Source organism: Rattus rattus, chromosome 1, assembly GCF_011064425.1.
Source record: "Rattus rattus isolate New Zealand chromosome 1, Rrattus_CSIRO_v1, whole genome shotgun sequence".
Classification (NCBI taxonomy): Eukaryota; Metazoa; Chordata; class Mammalia; order Rodentia; family Muridae; genus Rattus; species Rattus rattus.
Genome location: NC_046154.1, coordinates 172296906 through 172319539, shown reverse-complemented (window position 1 = coordinate 172319539; position 22634 = coordinate 172296906). Strand labels below are relative to the sequence as shown.

The 22634-nt window shown below is 45.0% G+C and overlaps 2 protein-coding genes across 4 annotated transcripts in view; one reads left to right on the top strand and one right to left on the bottom strand.

Moving 5' to 3' along the window:
* Elk3 (ETS transcription factor ELK3) overlaps positions 1-14906 on the top strand; it is a 61883-nt gene extending 46977 nt beyond the window's left edge. Inside the window, exons 4-5 of one of the 3 annotated variants that reach the window (XM_032911492.1) lie at positions 7685-7807; positions 12227-14906. In XM_032911492.1, coding sequence (XP_032767383.1) covers positions 7685-7807; positions 12227-12325 — 222 coding nt within the window. In that variant the 3' untranslated portion in view covers positions 12326-14906. Of the gene's footprint in view, positions 1-7684; positions 7922-12226 lie in introns of those variants that run through there. The other 2 variants (XM_032911481.1, XM_032911487.1) reach the window with 2 other exon arrangements.
* Positions 14907-20575: 5669 nt separating this feature from the next.
* Cdk17 (cyclin dependent kinase 17) overlaps positions 20576-22634 on the bottom strand; it is a 76419-nt gene continuing 74360 nt past the window's right edge. Inside the window, exon 17 of the mRNA XM_032911475.1 lies at positions 20576-22342. Coding sequence (XP_032767366.1) covers positions 22305-22342 — 38 coding nt within the window. The 3' untranslated portion in view covers positions 20576-22304. The remainder of the gene's footprint in view (positions 22343-22634) is intronic.

Sequence of the window (22634 nt, the reverse complement as noted above, 5' to 3'; positions counted from 1 at the left end):
CGGCACTCTTTACTGAGGAGAGGCCCAGGACTCCCGTGATAGGTTGGAATGGGCACATGCACTCCCAAATTAGCATTCCCTAACAAAGCAAGGGCGCCTGGCAACAGGCAAGAAATCGGCCTCTCAAGTAGCAGCTCAGGCAAGTGAGGAGAGTTAGAGCAGTCAGGTGGAGAGTCTGGCCTTAGTGTTTATGACTGTAAGGTTGGTCCAAAGTCAGGCCAAGGTCACCCCCGGTTTCAGCACCTGTGCTCTCGATGAGCCTGCATTCCCTTCTCTGAGCAGAGTGGGGCTGACACCAAGCCCTGTGTATCTCAAGGAAAATTGCTACTGTGGCTTTGGTCCTAGATACTGTGAGCTCAGTGGGGACTGGGAGTGGCAGGGCAGGGGCTAGGAGTAGAGGGACCTTGACCTGGGATCCTAACAAGTGGACAAAGAGTTAATCCCTAGAGATAGGACCTACTGGAATGGCCTAAAACCTGGAGAGAATGCTTAGGAAGCATGGTTTCTGGAACAGAGGGCCTGTGTCCTCAGGCATGTGGGGGGCAAGCTGAGAGGACGCCACTCTCATTGAGTGACTACCAAGAAATCCAAAAATGGGGCACAGGCTTTCTGAGTGAGGGGGGAGGGAGAGGAGAGGGGAGGAGAGAGAGGAGGAGGAGAGAGAGAGGGAAAAGGAGAGGGAGAGGGAAAGGGAGAGAGGGGGGAGATTGAGAGTTGTGTCACACAGGAAGTAAAAGAGGCTCCTTGGGGACATAGTGTAATCCTCAGGACCTAAGCGCCACCAGAGACTTCGACTCCCCTGCTCCTCTGGCCAACAGAGAGGGAGCGAAGGGCAGAGATCTGGTAAAATTCAGTCACACATGCCTTCTTTCAGCCATCAGTGGTTTAACGTGAACCAGACAGGCCCCTCGGGTCGATCATGATAAGCTTCCTGTTCTACAGGATTAGGCTATGCTTGAAGTCAGTGAAGACTTAGATCAGCAGTAAAGCTCCCCCAACAGGTTGCTCCAGGGGTCCCCCAGAAGTTTATCCACCCACCCTTAGCTCTCCCACTCACCCTTAGTGCTCCCTCTTGTATCGTGGGGTTTAGAAACAGAATGAACATCCCTGGTGAACGGATCATGGGCTTCCCTGCCTACCTTAGGACTTCCCCTTACGCATGGAAAGACTCCTTTCTCCTGTAGGCTATGCTTGGTGAGGTGGCTCAGAGCATTTTGTGCTCTGTGAGAACGCCCCCTCGACCTTCCCCCTGAGGGTAAGCATTCTTTACGAGAGAGGAAGTATGTGCTCTACTAACCCCGTCCCCTGTAAATGAGGAGCCTTGACAAAACATGTCACATGATCACTGTCCTTTTCCGCACATGTCATGGGGTCCACATCCAGATTTGAACATTCCATCTTCAACTTGATATTCAGAAAAGAAAGCGCCAGCATGATTGTGCCCCTCCCCCCCAAGTGCCAGGGCCACCTCCCGTCAGGAACGCTGGTGAAGCCTCCGACAGGAGCTACACAGAGCTGAGGACATCTCTCTTGGTGTTAAGTTTATAATTTATAGTGCCCAGGCAGGGAGTTCTCCAACAAGGGGGCTGAAAAACTCAAGCAAAAGTCAACTAGGGACAGAGAAATGATGACATCAGAGGCCAGCCACCGAGGTCCCACCTGAATGTTGCTTTCAAAGCAAGGCGCTTGCTGTCCCTCTTGGCACAAGCTCCCGAATGTAAGGCAGAGAGGAAGGAGCTGGGGTGTGAAGCCCTCCTGGCCTCTAGCCAGGCACCTTGGCAGCCGAGGTGTCAACTGAAACTTGCCACTCTTCTGCACACTGGTTTCCTCTGTCCCTCTCCCTGCCACTCACCATCTGTGTTCCCGTCGTCGTTCCTGTCTCCCCGTGGTGAAGTTAATTCGGAGTCCAAGGCATTGTATTTCTCACTTATGCCAAGACTCCTGTTCACCTCACCCGTGCTTTGCGAGATGCTGAAATCTGAGATGTTTTAGCACCGGGCATACATCTCCATCATAGTCTGAGTATGCATGCCTCAGGGTGTTTGCTCAGCGGCAGCCTGGGATTAGTAGCTGAGTGGAGACAGCCTGCTAGGTTCGAAATGCTGAAGCCTACTTCCTTTATTATGGGGTGGCGAGACAGCTTTACCAGAGTGCCAGAGTGCGGGCATCCTGTCCCCCACATCCCACTTCTGGGGTGATTTCCATCTTCCTACCTCTTACCATTATCATCAGAAGAAACACATTTCCCCCCTCTCCCTTTTCTCCTGGGCCATTCAACTTCCTTCTTATTCTGTTGACATTTCCCCAGGTAAGCCTCCAGCTCTGTTCAAATGACCTACAGGCAGAGGACTTCCTCGTAGGTTTTTGCAGTAGAAGATAGGATGGTTCTTGGCTCCAAGTTGTGGGTTGCACCAAATAACAATAAAGGGAATGCCATCTCTCCTTGTGCCCCTGGGTCCCCTGCTGCCCGTCTCCTCCTTCTATAGGTCCGGTCTGCCTCCATCACTCTCAGTGCTTCCATTAGATGCACGGAAGAGACTCTCCTTACCTCATTACCTCAGACTGCAGCTGCACAAAACTCTTGGAGGAGTCTATTCCTTTATTGAAGTCTTTAAAATTGTGTTTTTATTGAATTAAAACAACTCGATGGCTTTCTAGAGATTCAGTCACTTCAGACACACACACACACACACACACACACGCACACACACACACACACACTTATTTATTGTGTGCACGATGGTGGAGCGTGTGGGCCATGGCACATGTATGGAGGACAACTTGTTGGAGATGGTTCTCTTCTTCCACCATGTGAGTCCCTGAGGTCAAACTCCGACTTAGTGGCAAGTGCCTTTACCCCAGCCCCGCTATTGAAAATAATGTTTAACTCTGGAGTGCCATTACCATGGAGTCTGGTGGCCTCTATGGCACTTTTTTTTTTTTTTTTTTTTTTTTGGTTCTTTTTTTCGGAGCTGGGGACCAGAACCCAGGGCCTTGCGCTCTATGGCACTTTTAAGGGATATGTGTAAGGGGTTCTCCTTTCCTGGTTCTGAAGTCTGAATGATTTTCTAGTGTCTCCGGCACCCACTCAAGACACCAGCAAGGACATCTACACATTGTAGGCCACACCCATTCTCTCCTCGTCCTCTTTGCTAATCAGTTCACTTGGAGCTAGTCACTGAACTCCCAGGCACTTACTTGCTGCCCCAGGGATACCAGGATTAGTATACAGACTCGGTTCATGTTCTCGTGAACTTACAGCTCCTGCCCAGAAGGTAAAGAATGTGGGACAAATATAATTTCTGGTCATGAGAACTGCCCGAGAAGTTGAGACATGGTTTGATAGGAAATTAACAACTTTTAGAGGCATAAGCCAAGTGGAACACGGACTCCTCGTGAGAGTTAATAAATGACCACTGAACATAAATTCTTGCAAGACATGAAAAGGACATAAGTGACCTTTTTTTTTTTTTTTTTTTTTTTTTTTTACAACCTTAGGACCTATCCCTGAGGAACACACACATGCATGCACCCATGCACACAAGACAGATTATGTCCTACAGAGGAGACCCGAGCAGCACAAGCAAGAACATTTGGCTCAATTTCTGAAACCTGATGGGCACGCCCATGTGTACACACACACACACACACACACACACACACACACACACACACACACACACACACACACACACACCTGTGTATGCTGCTATGGTTGGTAATAGGGGTACAAGCCTGGCTGGTAGAGTCCCTGGGAGACACAAAAAGAATGTTGAAGAAGGGAAGAACTTACCCAGAGGAGTGACATGTGGAGAGTAGCTATGGAAGGGGCAGTCACAGTTGGGTGGGGAGCTGAGGGAGCAGCCGAGATCTTTCTGGCAGACGGGAAGGGAGCACTATGGGCTGGGAAGAGGCAAAGATGAGGAACAGCTCTGGGTATTAGAGGAAGAGTTGGAGTTTAGTCAGATGGGAACAGATTAAGGCAGCAGGTGTGGGACAGTGTGAACTGTGTGACAGCATAGATACAAAGGGGGCCACTGTATCCAGTTAGGATACTGTGTAACATTCCAGCTAACCGGAAGATGCTGGGTTGTAACAGAAACAGCCAGAGGAGCTGGATCTGAGAGAGATTGAGACTATCAGACACAGGACTCGGTGACTAACTCAAGGGGTGAGTGGGAGCCAGGGAATGAACCCAAAGATGATGGGAAGGTGCAGGAGAAAACGGTATAGGTCGGGACCATGGTAAATCAGGGAAGCCATGACATACTCAGCCACCAACCTGAGGCAAGGTTAAAACCGTGGGAACGGGGGTTGGGGATTTAGCTCAGTGGTAGAGCGCTTGCCTAGCAAGCTCAAGGCCCTGGGTTCGGTCCCCAGCTCCGAAAAAAAAGGAAAAACAAACAAACAAACAAAAAAAACCAAAACAAAACAAAACCGTGGGAACGGTGCCTGGGGAGTGAGCAAAGTTGAGTGTGTAGAAAGATTGAAGAGTTGTAAGTCTATGAATCCCTAGGTGATAAGCCCAGGAAACAAGGCCAAGCAGCAAGGTTGATAGAGGGAAGTGACAAGGTGTTTAATAAGTATAGGGGATTTAGCGTTGTGGCTGAGGAGGCCTCCCCCCTGCCCCTGAATGGATTTTTGAATGAAGTGTTTTAGAGTGACTGTGTGGAACTGTGTACTGGATAGGGGACGTGAGGCAGGCAGACTGGTCCAGGTGACTGTTGTATCACCGGTGGTAAGCTGACTGGATCTAAACGCAGCCCAGAAGGACGTGGAGAGATATGTTGAAAATGAGTCCAAGGAAGGTACTATTTCTGTCTTGGTGCCTGGGATGCTGAGTGGTAGGTAGAGACAGCCATGTGTGCAGAAAGCATGTTTTATTTTCTTCTTGTTTCTGCAAATATTTTCCATCTCAGACAGTATGTATGTTGAGATACACAGCTTGCCAACAGAAATGGAAGTCTTAAGAAGAGGTGGATATGAAAAATGAGCTCGGTTTTGAACATGCAGGTCATTTCAGGAGAAGATGAATAAAAAGAAAAATAAAATAGAAGGAGGAGGAAGTGATTACCCCTGACGTATGGAGGAGATTTTTATTGTAGATGTAGAGAAAGCAGGCAGAAGGAGGAGCCCAGGCTAAACATGGCTGGCAGACTAAACCGGACGCTGAGAGGGGGAGCAACAGACAGGACCAAGAGACCAGTGTAGCCGCAATGACTGGGTTAGAATAGGAATGGGTGTGTGTGTGTGTGTGTGTGTGTGTGTGTGTGTGTGTGTGTGTGTGTGTGTGTGTGTGTGCGCGTGCGCGTGCGCGAAGCCCAACCCCTGGGAGGGAGGGACTTAGGGTAGGGGACAGGTTGAGAAGTGCTGGGAGGAGCCACAGGTACCAAGTGAGACTTGTCCTGGGTTTGAATCTCACAGAAGTCAGACCCCTGAGGAGGGAGGGCGTCTACCCTTTGCAGTTGGTCCTCCCTCCAGGAGGTCAAACAGAGACATTATGACAGCTCTGCAGTGTCCCGAGATAACCCAGGCAAGGCTCTTTAGGAAGCTCCCCTTCCAAGTTCCCTTCCCTTAAGGCTGCAGGATCTTCGGGGAGCACAGCCGTGGGAGGAAGAGTTAATGAAGTCATTTCACAATGTTTATTTGCATATATTATAGAAGACATTTCAAATGTATTAACCATGAGAAACAGAAGGCCACTGCATTCTGTGTGCATCCTGTATTCCCTGGAAACAAATGTGCGAGCACCTCAGGTCCAGAGGCGGGGATGCAAACCATAGACTATGGAAATAGAAATCCTGTGCTTCAGATGCCGCCCAGAGGTGTGAGTCTGTGGCCTTGGATGAGAAAAGGCTGCCCTTTATGGTTTAGTAGACTGTGTAGACTTTGACAAGAACCAGAAGGCTCTGGCACTGGCTATGAAATGTTCATGTGACACACTGTGGTTTGAACCTGGCTCGGAAGTATCTCATATCACCTGGGTCTGTGGACTGGGGCCCGACCCATGAGACTTTTCAGTACCCAGTTGAGAATTCTCCCCTGGATGGATAGATTCCACTTAATGAGTACATCAGGTACATTTTATATTTATTAATAGTTCACAAATGACTCGTCACTTAGACGTGACATTTCTTTGTATTGGTCTTCTATATATTATTATATATACTTTTATATTATAGTGTGTTGTATATAACTATGTATTTATGTTATAAATAGTATCTTATAATATATAGAAGATAAAATATATAAAATAATATGTATTATATTACTACATAAAATTAATAGAATTAATGCATAGTAATATATTAAGAGTGTCAGGCGAGTTGCCTGTCTTCCCAGCAACCCTGCAATAACAGCCTGCATTTCCCTTCCCCTCCCATTTAACAGATTGAAATTGAGGCCCAAAGAGGCTAGGTTGCTTGGCCGAGGCTGTCTAGCCAGCGAGTAGAGCTTCTGATCATGGGGACCCCAGCAGATCATGCTTAGCCATTCATTTTCAACCGTGAGGCTAGCTGACCTAGCACACTTGTGAGATTGCCTCCAAGTAGGGGAAAAAAAAATGGAGCCCTGACTCAAAACACATATTTATCCTAGTAACCTCGCAGGCCATTCAGTATGTAGAAGGAAATGCCGTGGGACCAGAGACTCAAAGAACGTGGTTTCAATTTGTTTACCATTCAGCACTTTGGATGGAAGACCCCTGGATGTTTGTCCCTCTCCCGCTGAACAGAGCAAGCCTTTCAATTTAGGTTTGAGCTCAAATGCTCTTGATAACCACTGAGGCGGCTGAGGCCAGTTCTAGGAAAAAATAACACGGCAGCATCCAGCGTGGGGCGGTCTTTAATGCTGGCGCCTTTGCTGTGTTCTTACACAAAGAGTCTCATTGAGGGGCTCCTTCTGGTCACCAGAGGTGCAGACACCCTGGGCCAGAGAGCTTGGCTCTGCTGAGAATAAAGGCCGTGCAGATTTACTGGCCTGGGCGGGTTGTTTCTCCTGCCCTTTAGCTGGCTTGTGGGCCAGGCCTCCTGCCGAGTGTGGGCAAGTAAATGCCAGTCCCGTCACTTCTAAGAAATGCCGAGTTCTGGCTCTACAGCTCTACTTCCCATTGCCAGGGTGACGGATTCTTTCCGGCCCCACGTCCAGAGTGAAGTCCATGAAATCAGCTCGGGGCTTCTGAACGGGCGGCTGCGATCCACGCTAATAGAATTTCGATGATTACAGGGCTGTTGATAATGGCGTGTGAAGACTGAGATGACCTTTATACAAACGTGTGTGCCCCTGGGGGTTGTACACTTTGGGTGTTATCCGTATCCACGGTGGCCAAAAAGTTTGATAAGAAATGAAGTACATTCCAGGGATCCTGTTCAGTCTGGACATGTGTCTCCTGGCAGCAGGGGGAAGTGGTTGAAGGAACGACTTGACACGTTGCTACAAACCTGACTTTTCCAACCAGATTGTTTAAGCAGGGTAACTTGCTTAAAAATTGCCCATGAAATTAGTATTGAGGAGGATTAAACTGCTTCCTAGTCATGTGGACAGAACTAAAGTTGCCCAGTTTTCCCTAGAAGGCAAGGCGTGCCTCTCTGTCTGTGGCCCACACACCTAACCACTCCGTTGCTTTTGGTCACGGCTGGTGTTAGGTGAACCCCTATCAAGACCTGCCTGTTGCCTTGTCTTCTAGACGCCAAGTGGACTGCTTCTGACGCCGAGTCCGCTGCTCCCCAGCATACATTTCTGGAGCAGCCTTAGTCCGGTCGCCCCACTGAGTCCCGCTAGGCTGCAAGGGCCAAATACACTTTTCCAGGTAAGTGTTTTTGCAAATGAGCTTTTAAACATGGGTCATCCAAGGGATGGCTCTTCTCGAAACTCCACAAAGGCCCCGATGCTACCTTCTGCCACTGAGCTACTAAGTTGAAGTTTCCAAGGGGAATTTGTAAGGATTGGGTTGCACAGCCTTTCAGACATTTTCACTGAGGTAGAAAAGAAGTGCTTACGTTAGGAATCCAAACATAGACTCTGTGTTCTGGATACTTCCACATGACTAGGAAAGCTGGAAACTGACTGCAGAAACGATTTAAAATTTAAAAATGATTTTCGTTAAAGCTCAATAAAAGACTTTAAAATAGGAACCCAACTAGCCAATGTATCCACATGAAAAACATCGAGAAATAAAAAAAAACGGTGAACAGCTTTTCCAAACTGGAGTAGACACGTTACCTTCGTCATTCTATAGGTCATAATTAAGCTCGGATTTTGTAACAAAATACTGTGCAGCACACGGTTTAAAAAAAAATGAAGACCTCCCTGAGTTAGGTGAACACATTTCATTATTCATTCTTCTTCTGGAATCTTCCAGGAAGCCTTTACTCACTAGCCCGTGGACATCAGTGTTTCCTGAGTCTCAAGATTGCTACTCATCAACTCAAGGTGTTACAGCCTTGGGGATGTGAATACAGGCAGGGCAGGAATGAGGCAAAGGTGGACACCTTGCCAGCTCCGTGTCCCTCAATGTCTAGCTTGGTCTTTTTTTTTTTAAGAATCATTTATTTATTTTATGTATGTGAGTACACTGTAGCTGCCTTCAGACACACCAGAAGAGGGCCTCGGATCCCCTTACAAATGTTTGTGAGCCACCATGTGGTTGTGGGGAATTGAACTCAGGACCTCTGGAAAGCAGTCAGTGCTCTTAACCACTGAGCCATCTCTCCAGCCCATCTAGCTTGATCTTACCCAGCCTGCTTACCCTGCCCTAGGATGGCTCATCCCAAACTGTGTACTGTGCTATTTCCCAGTTTCTAGCATGTTGATGGTCACACAAATGCCAGCCACTACTGAAGGCCTAGTAACATGATGCCAAAGCACACACGTCAATAAGACGTTATGAGCTCCAGTCTGTCCTCTAAGTGAGGTTAGTATTTGCTGAGCACGTCTCTGCAAGAACACAGTGTAAACACAATAGGATTTAGGATCTCATTGGAAGGGTGGAGGGGCCTCAGAGGGTTCGATTGCATCTGGTTTCCTAGCAGGCTTGGAGTAGGGTGTCATGATGTGACTACTACCGGAAGTAATCGAGTTTCCTTCTCTCCCTGGCCCTTAGTCCCGTCCTAGCTCAGTTCTGGTCAGGCACAGTGAACATGTTGATTGTTACGGTTTTAACCTGAAGTGGCAGAGTCTAGTAGAAGTGTAGCAGGAGGGAGTTGTGTGAATACATCAACCCTTTGGGGGTAGGACCGACCGCACCACTAGAGAGTCTAACGTGGAGCTTCTGCAGAGCTCAGTGAATATTTGAAAAACACTTCTGATTTCTATGGTTTTGGGGAGTTCTGCCATCAGATTGGTACAGGGGCTTAAAGACCTCCTAGGAAAGCCACAAGGAACCAGTGGAACTTTGTTCCTATTCCAGGATTCTCAACAGTAAAGAGTTCATTCCTACAGTGCACTGACAGGCAGGATCTCTGGGAGCCGGGAGATGTCCACGGCACATATTCAGTGGTTCTGCAAAGTCAGCATGCATTTGGGTCACATGGGTAGTGTGTCAAGTAAAGATGCTAGCTAGGCCCACCCTGGGGCTTCTGATTCACAGGGTCTTGGGCATGGTCTGAAAAATGGTTCACACTTCTAACAATGTTGTAGTGTAGGAACCACATTCTGAAAACTGGTACAGGCTAGGGTTCCTAGTTTACATTTAGAATTCTGCAGGTTACTGCACACAAAAGCCATCTGCAAAGAGTTTTCCATTTTAATTTCTGCAAACAGACCTCTTTTCAATCCAAGAGCCTTTCGAAAAACAGCCATGGGGGTTGGAAGGGAGGGTTGCAACATCAACCTCTGATGGCTGGCAGGTCGCGTGGCCTGGAGTTCTCAAGTTATGGCTGGGTTCATGTGCAAAGGGAAACCACTCCGTACCTTTTAACATATGACTCTTTTCATAAAAGAGAGCAACGGGTCCTGTAGAAGTTGGAGGTGGCAGTTTTAAAAATGGGAAAGAGCAAACATCCCAGGAGGAACGAGACTTCTGAGGAAAAATAGAGAGGAGGAACGAGACTTCTGAGGAAAAATATCAAGACATCGAGCTTATCCTCAGAATGCACATTACCACTGAGCCCCTTCAAAATGCGTAAAGAACAGTGAGCCTCATTTACATACACTGGACCTCAGCGAATAAATGAGCAGACAACCTACAGAGCGGAGTGGGCATGCTTCCTGCATGAGCGAACTGGAATCATGCCGGAAGGAGTTGGTTGGGGCTGAGGCGTTGCTGCACAGATCTCCTGAGACAATGATCTGTCTGTTGGGCTGTCTTGGAGGGAGAGTGGCTGGTGCAGGGTCATATACTGTAGATCTGGCTAGCTTGCAACTCGCTTTGTAGCCTAGGCTGCCCTTAAACTCACAGTAGTCCTCCTGCCTCGGCCCCCTGAATGTTGGGAGTGTACACCAGCCTACTTAAGACCATGCTTTGAGCAGATTAGAGCAGATATGGCAGAATTTCAGCAAAGGAGAGAGCAGACAAGACGCTAACCTTTCTGCGAGAGGTCTGGTTTTGTATTTGCAAAATGCTTCAGTAAAGAGAGGGATGTGCCAAAGACGAGCTTGAATCTGGAGCCTGCCCTACGAACACACTGGGACATTCCTCACAGGCAGGTCCGTGTGGAAACAGGGCAGAGAAGACTTGGTTTCCGACTGAGAATGTGCTCTATGTAACTTTTCGGCTTGGCCCACTTTTACAGTTGTGGTGAGAGAAAAGCCAATAAACATTCCGGGGTGGGGGGGACCCAAGCTGATCAAGAGAAATGTGGCGAATGAGTGTACGCAGAGTGGGCGGCAATCCATCCTAACGCATGCAACGAGCTAAAAACACCAAAGAGGATTCTTTCACAGGCACCAATGAAACGGTCGGAGAGTATCTGCAGTTCACCTGAAGTCAACATGGGACGAGCTGGGTTAAGGGTGTGGTTAGAAAGGTTTAAGTGCCTACGGATAGATCCGGTAACTCGACAGAAACAAAGTCAGACGAAATGTAAAGAGCCCAAATGACAAGAAACCCTTGCCTACGCCACTTACCATTAAATAAATAGCCGGAGATAAAACTTGCCTTCGCTTAGGAGCTACGACCTTGAGCTAACCAGAATCTGCTCTTGGACTTGTTTTTCTCACTTATGAAAGTGTTGATAACAAAGGTGGCTTTACCCAACCTTTCATTGGGTTCCTGGCCACCCAATGAAACGGCAGCCCCTGAGAAGCAAAGGCGTTGAACGTTACCGAAATAGTTCAGGGGGGAAAGTATTTACTCATTCTACAAATATTTATTGTACCTCTAACGTGTGCCAGGCCCTGCAGTTTGATATTTAGTACTCAGGTTTAATATTTAACTTTCCTGGACTAAACGGGGATTAAGCTTCAAGAGTACCTGGTGGGGGGGGGGGTCAGCCGGCCACACTGCATCCTTGGCAACGCAGGATGAGAGCCGTGAGTGGGCAGCACATACTGCAAGGTTGCTTCTGCTTGCCCTTCTTCGTTTGGGATCACAGCTGAAGTATTTGTTCCAGTTACGAAATCCAGCGCTTTCGTTCCGCCAGCTACCATTTTCGTTACCAACAACACAGAGATCTCACTGTTCGCCTGGGCAAGGGTGACTGAATGCATGGATATTAGTTTAACGAAAGTGTTCTGTCACCTCCAGGAAAGTTTAAGATCATCTTTCTTTTAGAAAAATGTAGAGGCCAGGACAACAGACCTGGTGCTGGGATAGTTTGGAGCCGTGAGACATGGGTGCTGGAATCAGGTTCAAGCCCTCTGTCAACAGAGCGGTCAGCACTATTAACAGCTCCTCATTTTTGAACAAGAACTGACAGACATCTCTGATGTGCTGTGGGAAAGACAGCAAATTTCACAGTTTGAGATTACTGACCTACTTGTAAAGAGTCTTGGTTTCCAGTTTCACCCCTCAATATTTAAGGCAAATCGGCAAACTAGCGTAGAACCTTTAAAAATTAGTAGGAGAATAAACTTTACCACAACATGTGAAGGGGCCTTAGACACACAGAATGGGGGCATTTTCTGGGCTCTGTTGCTCTACGTAACCTTTGTGAACAGCTCAGCAGCCAGCTCCCATCGCTGGGCTCAGAGAACAACTTACATTGGTCTGTCTATGTAATTCTAAGGAATGCAAGCTCCTTAATGGCTTTGGCACAGTTACTAACCGACTGCTTCTTGTCCCTCACAGTTCCCCACACTGCTCAATGGTCACATGCCCATGCCGCTCCCCAGTCTGGATAGAGCCCCATCTCCAGTACTGCTGTCCTCCAGCTCTCAGAAATCATGATGACGGCCACCGCCACTGTCAGCGACTAAGGACTCACAGAACTGATGATGCCAGTTTGTCCCTCTGGGCTAGTTTACCTGTGTCATGAGAAGGACGTCGTGAAACCCGGTCAATTTGGTTTGCACTTTTCATAACACGGATAATCTAGATGTATGTCACCATTTTAAAAGACGGTTTTATATATATATATATTCAGCTCTCTATGGAAGTCTGTTTTGCATCAAGTGGATTTTAATGTTTGTTTTTTATCCTGTTAGCTCTGGAGTGTTGAACACTGACAGTGAGGAGCCTTTCTTAATGTTTTCAGTGTAACTAATAAGGCTGTGAAGCTTTCTATCGCTTTAAATCTACATACGCTGAGCTCTGCTTGTATACACGGTATAACCAGCTGTGCCTTCCTTTGCATTTAGTTTTATGTACATGAACTTGTGTATTTCTAGTATTGAGAGGAAATGTTTGAAGGACGCATTGGCATCAAACAGCTCTCAGTAGAGTGCTATTTTCTCACGTAGACACCATCAAAGTGTACTTCCATCACTAAGAACTGCCTTAGGACTTCTTTTGAACTGAAATCCAGTAAATACAATGTCCGAGTAATGTTTTTATAAGAATGAACGAAGCCATATTTAGACAATAAACATTCTTTAAAGAACATGTTCCAAAGTGCATTTTTTAAAAGAAGAACTTTGAGAGGCCAGTGGCTTAGTCATCTATAGAGGCCTTTCTAACCCCCCGGCAGAAGTCTGGGCTGCTAAGGCTATGGTAAGTCCATGCCAGCCAAACTCTCAAGGGGACTTCCCAGGTTTGTGTTTAATTTTAAAAGACTAGCCCTGCCTTCTTCATTTCCTACAACCACAACCATCTGGGATCTTATCACTGCTGGGAGTTAAGGTTCCTTAAGATTCCTGGCACGGCAATTAATATTTAAAACCTAATGTTGTAGGGCTGAGGACTGAGCTCAGTAGAGTGTGCCCTGCATGTACTGAGGCTGCGCGTACAAACCCCAGGGATCTGTCTCCCTGCCTCTCCCAACGAGGGGGCTGGGAGACAAACTAAGAATGTTTTGGAGAGATGCTCACAGATGGCGAATTCAAACAAAGAAACGATTATATAATACCAGCTTTCTGTAGATATACTTCCTGTGTATAGGTAATTTTTGGTGGATTAAAGCAAAATGCGTTACTAAGATCTGGAGGAACTGAAAGCCTTGCTTCTCAAGATGAGCGCCCGAGAGACACTGCTTTCTGTATTCAATTGGTGGCGAGAAGGGAGGCAATCCGATAAAGGAAAACTCTTCAGGAATCTCACTCTGAATCCGAGGCAGCAGCTCCTCGGATGCTCTGCAGGGAAGGCTTCATGTGCCGTGGGTCAGGGCTGTGAAGGCGGCAGGCCCTCACCTGGTAAAACCCAGAAGGTAGCAGCACATCTGTGCTTAAGGGGAAGTCCTGGTGTAAGACTATGGACTCAAAGCGCTTTCAATTTAAGATCAGGTGAGCTGAAACACTACTTATCCACAAGTAAAAAAAAAAAAAAAAACAAAAAAACAAAAACAAAAACCAAAGTCCAATTTGAAATGTGCCTCAACAGAATAGATAAATAACAGATCATAAGGGGGCTAAAAAAAAAGTTTATGCAAAAAAATCTGAATTTTAAACAATTAAAATTATGTTTAGATACTTACAAATTGAGACTTAGTACCGGAATGGGACTATCTTTCTAAGGGGTATGTGCCTACTAAGAGGAGAGAAAAAGCCTCTGACTGTAAGGCCATGAAGACAGCTCTAAGCCCATAAATAGACACCCTGCCACTCCCTCATGGCAAAGAATAAATGTGTACTAAAATAAAAAGGATCTGGTTCAGGGGACTATAATTACTGAATGCAGTGTCAGAGCTAGGAGGGGCTTTCAGAGGGCGTGCTTCCACTGTTCTCCGGTCAGGACAGGCCCACAGAACCAGGTGAGAGGCAGGGAGCGGCCTGGGGCCACAGCATTCACTGAGGGTAGAGTGGGAGTGGTTCAACACCTACGGAAACATCAGGCTGCAGTGCTGAAAATTGCTTGATGAGGGTGCGTTTGATATGCAAGATTCTTAGGAAGGAACAAGGAGTGTGCAGGAATCTCAACAGAATGACTTTTTGTAGACTTTTAAACTATAAATGCTGGTTGGAAATGTTCACGTGACTGTAAGTCCGCCTGCTGTTTCCTTGTCCTCCAATTACTGTGATTATCCTGTATTCTAGATACACTGTGTGTCATTCTTGGTGGGTCCGAATACTCAAGGGAGAACTGAAGACAGAGAATAACAGCTTCACCGTCTTCTGTGTTTTTAACAGGATTAATTTAGCCAGAAAATAGGCTGCAAAGAGCATCCCCGGCTCTTATGCTTGCTTAATCAGTGTTCAGCTGCTGCAGCTGCTGTTGGAGCTCTAGAACCTCACTGTGGAAGCTGAACTCAGTCCCTGCGCAGCTTCCCTACAGCTGAGAAGCTTCCTCCACTGCCACATGGGTGTCTTTTTTTTTTTTACTGTCATATTGTTTTGTTGAATAAATACTTTGTAATAAAAAAAGTGTTAAGAGGCAAGTGGGTTTGTTCACTTCCATTTACTTACAGTGACTCCAACATGGGTTCTTCTGTGTTAACAAGTTGGATAAATACAGGATCCTATCTCTGTACATGGCACATTGAATGCTTTCTGTGTGCATAAGGATTATAGTGCAGTAGGGGAGTGCTTGCCTAGCATGCGTGAGACTCTAAAGCCCAGACCACACACACACACACACACACACACACACACACACACACACACACACACACACACACACACACACACACACACACCTCGCCACTGAGGTTGAATTGGGAGAATAGTAAAATGGGTTTGAGATGGTTTCCTGATCTTAAGACATGTGGCAAGGGTGTGTAAGGGAGCAGAAGGACTCCAGCACCCACGCTGGGCGTAACTGTGCATGGGCCTCTAAGTCCAGCACTGTGGGGCTTAGGGACAGGCCCGAGGCCGGCAGGCCACCAGTCTAGACAAAATGGAGAAGCCTAGGTCTCAAAAAGAAGTAAGGCAGAGTGCTGAGTGGGGCAGCTGATGTCATCTAGTCTCTGTGCCTGTGCACAACACACACACACACACACACACACACACACACACATTACTGCCACCACTACCCAAGTTCGGTCATTTGCTCTATACTGAGGCAAGAAAATGAAAAGGGGAGAAACTAATTTTTCCTTTTAGCCATTTTGTTGACACAAGGACATATGAACTACAGACTTGTTGGCAAAGGTTATTCTTCTTTGTTTTACTTCCAATGAGCTCAGTCAACAGGTGGTTTGGTTCAGAAGACTGGTGTGTGTGGGTGTGTGTGTGTGTAGGAAGGAAGAAATAGCAGATAAGCAGAGACCCAGACTGATGTTCACTGTCAGTACAGTTTCAAAAGGGGTACATTCATAGCTATATAAGCTATAGCATATTTGTAGGTGTGGTAGGGAATTATTCACTTACTGAAGAAGCATTTGAAAACCAACCGTGTTTCCAGGAAGCACTGCAGAAACACTGCTTCTACCCAAGGAGATGCAAGGCCACGTGTGGTCCTGTGCCCTTTGTTTTAACCTTCAGGCATGGCATCTCTGCATCAGAACTCCCTTGTTTGGCGCCCAATACGGAACTGCCACTGAATTCTGGTACCTTCTTCTAAATGACTGTGGAACCTAAGCCCCATTTTCATCCCATCACGTGACAGGTTTAGTTACTGATAGGAACTATTTCTACACTACTTCACATGTGTGCAGCACTGCTCCACGCTCCAAGTCCAGAGCACTCACACAGCCCTGCGAGGGAAGTACTAATACACATCATTTTACAAGTAAGGGAACTGAGACCAATGGTACTTCAGTAACTGATTCAAAGAAACAGCTGGAGTCCAGAGCTCCAAGTCCAAGCCCTGTGAGGGAAGTACTATTATACATCATTTTACAAGTAAGGGAACTGAGACCAAGTCTAGTTAAATAACTGACTCAAAGAAACAGCTGGTCAGCTTTTAAAATTATACTTTGATTGAAGAGGCCATGATGTTGGTCAATATGCTTAAAAGATAAGTCTTTTAAGTTTAAGAACTAGTAGTCTATGTCTTTACACTGTACCAAGCACACAACACTGTTGCCTAGGAGACTCCCAGTAATTATAGAGTGTTCTGCCTGGACTTCTGTACTGACTTTATTCCTACTCCTATGTGAGATCTGTGTGTGTGTGTGTGTGTGTGTGTGTGTGTGTGTAGAGGTAGAACAACTTGATTATAATCGAGTTAGTTCTTAGGTTTCCTGATTTGCATTAATCTCTAGTTCAAAGAAAGGAGACAAGGCCAAGTTATGTAAGTGGTAAGTTTTACTTACAAACAAGGACTTCTTGTGTCTTAATCAACAAATACTATTTCTTATCTAGTCCAAGACATCGTAATCCTTTTCTTCACAGGGCTTATGGGTTATTGAGTGATGATAAAAAATGATTAAGTATTTTTATATTTTGAAGTACATGGACAATAGACAGCAGGGAAGTAAAACTGGAGGACCCATAAACCAGTCTGTAGTAGGGTAGGGTACAGAGAAGGACTTCCAGAAGAAAGAGACTCAAGTGTAGGCAAGAGAAGAAGACACCGGGGTGAGTAAATCGTACGAGAAAGCACATGGAATAATTAGTAGCATAAGTTCAGAAGATGGGGAGGGGTCCCCAGACAGCTAAGAAGTCCTGAAAGGTTGGCTGGCTGGGTTCTGGAAGAGCCGAATGGCTGGAATGCTTCCAAGGCAATCTTTCTAACGAGTTCCAGTGTTTCCAGATAAAAACAAAAGCATGAGCACCATTCCACAATGACCCTATAGCCCACACCCCCGCCATTTCATTGAGTCATTATGTAATAGGCCAGGGGGTGGGGGGACTGAAAGACCGTAACTAAGAACTGTCACTGCAGCTGCCAAAGGGGCTGGAGCACTTGAAATGCTTCACTAGCACTGTTCTAGGAATTCAGTCTGAGGGAGGCAAGCCTGCCTGTCCTGCCCACAGCCCAGTGAAGCATCTTTCAGTATCCCAGGCAATCCTGTATCTGCACCGCAGTAGGGACAGCACGGCTACTGCTGTGAAAGAACTGTCCGTCTGTCTTTCTCACAAGAGTACATGTTAGTCTGCCAAGTGATAGCTTTAAAAGAATGTTAGTTTTCCAATAGATTAGGAAAAGCCTGGCCTCTTAGAGAAGCTGGGAATTTTGAAAAGGCCTTCCAACCATCGTAGGTCAACTCTTTTTTTTTTTTCAATAAAATTTATTAAAATACAGTTACACGTGTAGGTCAACTCATATTCTTTTCACATCGAAGTAGTTTTTTAATCAGTAATTTACTTATATTCTTCTTGTTTTGGATGGACGGATGTTGTCAGTAGTTTTCTTAGGTCAGAAGTGGAAACTAAACTCTCGACTAGGAATGAGGGTTAACAAACCTTCCACCGGCGAGGCCCAGGGTCTGAACTTAGCATTAGAAAACATTCCAGAAGGAAAATACGCATTTCGTCGTATGTAGGAACACATTAAAATTTTTTAATTCTACCAAGCTTGTGAGTTTGTATTGCCACTTAACATTTTGACACAAATGAACATGTAAAACTAAGAAAGAACTGATTTAAGAATCTAGATTAGAATTTAAGAACTAGAGTCACCGACAGAATAATAAAAGGGGATGACATTAGGGGATAAATCTCTTAAAACCACACAAACTCAAAATAATTAATATTTGTAATATATTATCAAAACAACTACACACACATACACACAGACACACACACAGACACACACGAGAAAGGAAGGAAAGGAATCAAAATGGAGTACTATAAAAAACAGCTAGATGCAAAGCAGCATGGGATTAGGAGAACTAAGACAACGTCTTAATTCACTTCACATAACTGAGGGGGCGAACTCCTTCACTCACCTCAGGTGCCAGCAATGCTAACACTAAATGGAGACAGATGCTGCAAGCAGAGTGCAGGCCAGTCCCGTTATAAATACAGGCAAAAATTCTCAACACTAGCAAACTGGAGAGCGTGTTTAAAGAATGACAACTTAAGCGTCCCTGATATAAAATCTAAAGGGTGTTGGCACCTGAAACTTTTAGAGTAACAATGATCAAAACATTTTTAGATTTTTTTGCAGCATTTCAGATTTATTGTTTTGAAGTGGGAATGTTCAATTACCACAGGCAAATAAATATTCCAAACTGGGGGCAAAAAAAAAAAAAAAAAAAAAAAAAACCCTTTGAAATCTGAGACACTTTTGGTCCTGAATGTTTTCATAAAAGGATGCTTAAACTTTGCTTCATCGCGAGTGGGACTCTTTCCAGGAACGCAACGCTGATGTAACATAAAAAAATCAATCAAGGTAATGAGTGAAGAAAACAGCATGGCTATCACAAACGACTGCAAGACATTTTCAACTATAAAGCCGACCGACCAGTAACCTCCTGTCAAAAGGCTGGACATATCTATTGGATAACTCGGATTTCCTCATTTCAAAATTTGTCCCCTGTCCCAAAAGCTATACTGAGGGGAAAAAAAAAAAAGACCTGCGTATGGATTGATGGAGTAGAACAGAGGGCCCAGAAATAAACCCTTGCATTTACTGCAAGCTGGTTTTTGATAAGGTTGTGAGGATCATTCAACGTGGGCACCTCCTCAAGAAATGGTGGTGATGGAAAAACAACTGTTTACATTCAAAAGAATGAAGCTGGATTTGTATGAAGTGAACTTGCAGACTAAAACTTCAGATAGCTGCAGTCTTAGAAAACCGACAATAGGTTTGTAAAATCTGACACAAAGGCACTGGCAACGGAATAGGTGAGTGACATTTGCACTTCGGCCTCGCTCCCACGAGCAAGTGAAAGGTCACCAGAGAGCAGGAGGAAGTACTGAAAATCGTGTGCTTTGTAAGGGCAGATTGCGAATCCACAGAGAATCCCTATGGTTGAACAAAGCAACTCTGTTATTAAAACTGGCAACATTTTTCCTTGAATAACTTTTCTTTAAAGCAAGTATACAAAAGGCAAAACAAAACAAAACAAAACAAAACAAAACAAAACCCAAACAAACAAAAGACACTTGAGGTAGGTAATCATAAGTAAATGTCAATGCGGCCTTCCGTGAACTACCTCTTGGCGCCTGTCAGAAGGAACATGATGATGATACTGACAAGACCGAGTATTGAAGGATGAAGAATTCTCTCTCACACGTTAGCAGGAATTTAACAGTGCATCTGCTGGTGAGGTCTGACCAGCAGTTTTACTTCTAACGCATACACTCCAAAGAGATAGAGACGGGAACTCAAGTATGTGTGTTCACCAATGTTCACTACAACAGCATCTACACTGTTCAGTCACAAGGGAACGTCAGTCGGCCATGAAGAGAAACTCTGAAGATACTGCGTTGAAAGAAATAAGCCAAACGTAAAATATAAATATGGTAAGGTTGCCAGAGACAGAAAATATCTAGAATAGGAAAATTCACAGATACAGAGAGTAAATTAATAGTTATGAGAAGCTGGGAGGGAGAAATGGAATATTTTAGTGAGTTCAATGTCTGAAATAGGAAGACAATTCTGGAAATAAATAATGTAACCGTCATGTTGTTAGTATCATAAAGGCATAAAGAAAAGCCAACATGGATGGTCATGAGTCTGAAAGATGGATTATAACGTGTTATTAAATATTCTTCCAAGTTCAGCTGGTAACATAGGACCCTGGACACGCTGCGTGACGTAGCACCTCTTACCTTCGGAAGCCTGGTCGGTTTAAGGGGCTTGTGAGAGTTCCAGGTTCAGTCTTTCCGAGTTCTAAGTCTCTTCTCTGCAGTTTCCAGGATCAGGATGAGGCTGAAACGTTAACAGACAAAAGCAACCTATGCGTGCCTATTTGCTGAATTTCTTAAAGTCCCTGGACCCCTAGAAAGAATTCTAAATCATGTCTCCTTACTTTTTATATGCGAGAATCAAGCTCACTGACAGCTGAGGCCGGTTTGCAAATCAAACGGACAAATCTGATACTCCACCAATAAAGAATTCTATCTCGGGAGATCACGAGAGACTAACCGGAGGGTGGGCAAGATCGAGGCGGCTGTCACCTTCAGCAGTGACGTCTTCTCACTCTATAGGGGTACCACAAAAGGAAAATGGCCCCGGTGTGCATGGCTTTCTTCCCCAAGAAAGAACGGTGACTCCACAAAGATCACATTTTATATAACACAGAGATTTAGTTATTATAAATTTCAAAACGAAGGGAGGAATTTTCACATAATATTTATAACCTTCAAAGTACAATATTAATACATGTCTGTCAGTTAGAAATAACAGCAGTTAGGCTACAGGGCTTAACATAAAACCAGCTGACAATCGTGAAAAGCAGCAGTGGTCCAATATTCACCGTTACACATGAATCTGTTTCTTCCAGAACTTTCTTTTTTTTAAAAAAAAAATTAAAATTTCAGTATTGTGAAATATTAAAATAACATCCCCAAACATGCCACAATCACTATTCACAAATAAAGTTAAAATGAAAATATACAAAAACTCACTTTAATACTGTTAAATAACAAACAATAAACTACAGGATTTCCTGAACAGAAATGAGAGGACCCTGAATGTTTTACAGTGAATGGCAGGACAAAAATTAAGTTATAACTATTTTCATGATATAAGGCAAAAACTTACATGACCATTTCAAAGTATACCAATTAAGATTTCTAGTTGTAAGATGCACTAACCAATAGTCCTTAACGATGAACGTGAATGCCTAAGACACGGTTACCAACACCGAGTGTCTGTGATGGTCAAGGACATGCATAATTCAAGTTACACTGTTAGTGTCTCTGATGAGCAGATAATACCCACAATGCTAAGGCAGTCCTCTGGGCTCTTATTTCTCATTTCTAATTCATCATGGCTCCATTTAAAGACAGAGTCCAGCTTTCAGCTGGTTATTCCAAGTGAACGTTATTTGAAACACACACAGCCCCCAAGTGAAAGAAACTGTTCCTCAAAATGAAGTAGTATCTAGGAAAAGAAACGTGCTTCAGACAAACAGCAGCAAGGCTTTTCCTGTTTGAATGACCTCTATGGTTAAATGTTAACTGAAAGCACAGTGTAAAAGTTAATCAAGTGTAGGCATACGAGTAGGCAGTAGACATCTCTAAGGTGAGGAATAGGTAAAAATGGGTAACTCGGTTTTCTTAGTTGATTGGTGTCTGATGTGGGAACCCAAAATGGCTGCTATTCATTTGCTTGGCTCAGCCCCCCCACATTACACACTTCCCAAACACACGGTGCTGTCCCTCTCTCAGCTACTCTATTGGCCAATGCTCCTAAGAAATTATAAGTAGCACGAACTTCGAGTTCACGATGGCTCACTTATTTTACTGCTAAGCAAAGCTAAATATACATTCCAGGAAACACTGCAGTTTAATTTTTTTTTAAAAAAAAACAAACAAACAAAACAAAACAACAACGAAACGCAGCAGTCAAACAATTTGTGAGGAGAAACAGATGCGTTCACATCTAATAAAGCCACTGCAACTTCTTCAGGCATTCAACTGTTGTGTTAAATAAACAGACAGTAGTTATTTAGCAGCAATGATTCCACAATAAATAATGCACTGTGTTTCTCAGTCCTGCACAAATCTGCAGCCACAGTTACATTGAGAGCTGTAACCTCTTGGCTCTACAGGCAGAGAAGACCTTAAAACCAACTGTACAAAAAAAAAAAAATTGTCACACTGTGACAACAAATATAAAAACAATCTGTAGGTCTGAAATAAAAAGACTCCACTGGGAAGAGGACAGTGCAGACACACGGAGATCCCAAGTCCAGCACAAGAAATGACTGCCTTCAGCTCTGAGTCCATGGCTGGTAAGAAAGGCTGGGGCTGGGCTTGAGACCAAGCTACCAGACTTAAAAGAGCATGCTCTGTCTTCTGTTCTTCCCATGTCCTAAAATATAAAGTCATTTCATGAGGCAGTTCAAGGCTCAGTGATTATCCCACATACAGTATTTGGTGACTCTAGGAGGCTAACGTTCCCACCAGCAAACGCTACTATTCCACGGTAAGAGTGGTCGGCACTGTCTTAAAGGGCCTTTGTGTTGACGGGGTCAGTCTACGGCTTCTAGGCTTCCGAGTGATGAAGCGGATGGCTAGGTAAGCACAAGCCGTGTCTTCTGCCTCGGGTACCTGGGATGGCGTGTGCAGTGGTCAAGCCAGGTCACTTGTGAAAGGTCTCTGTG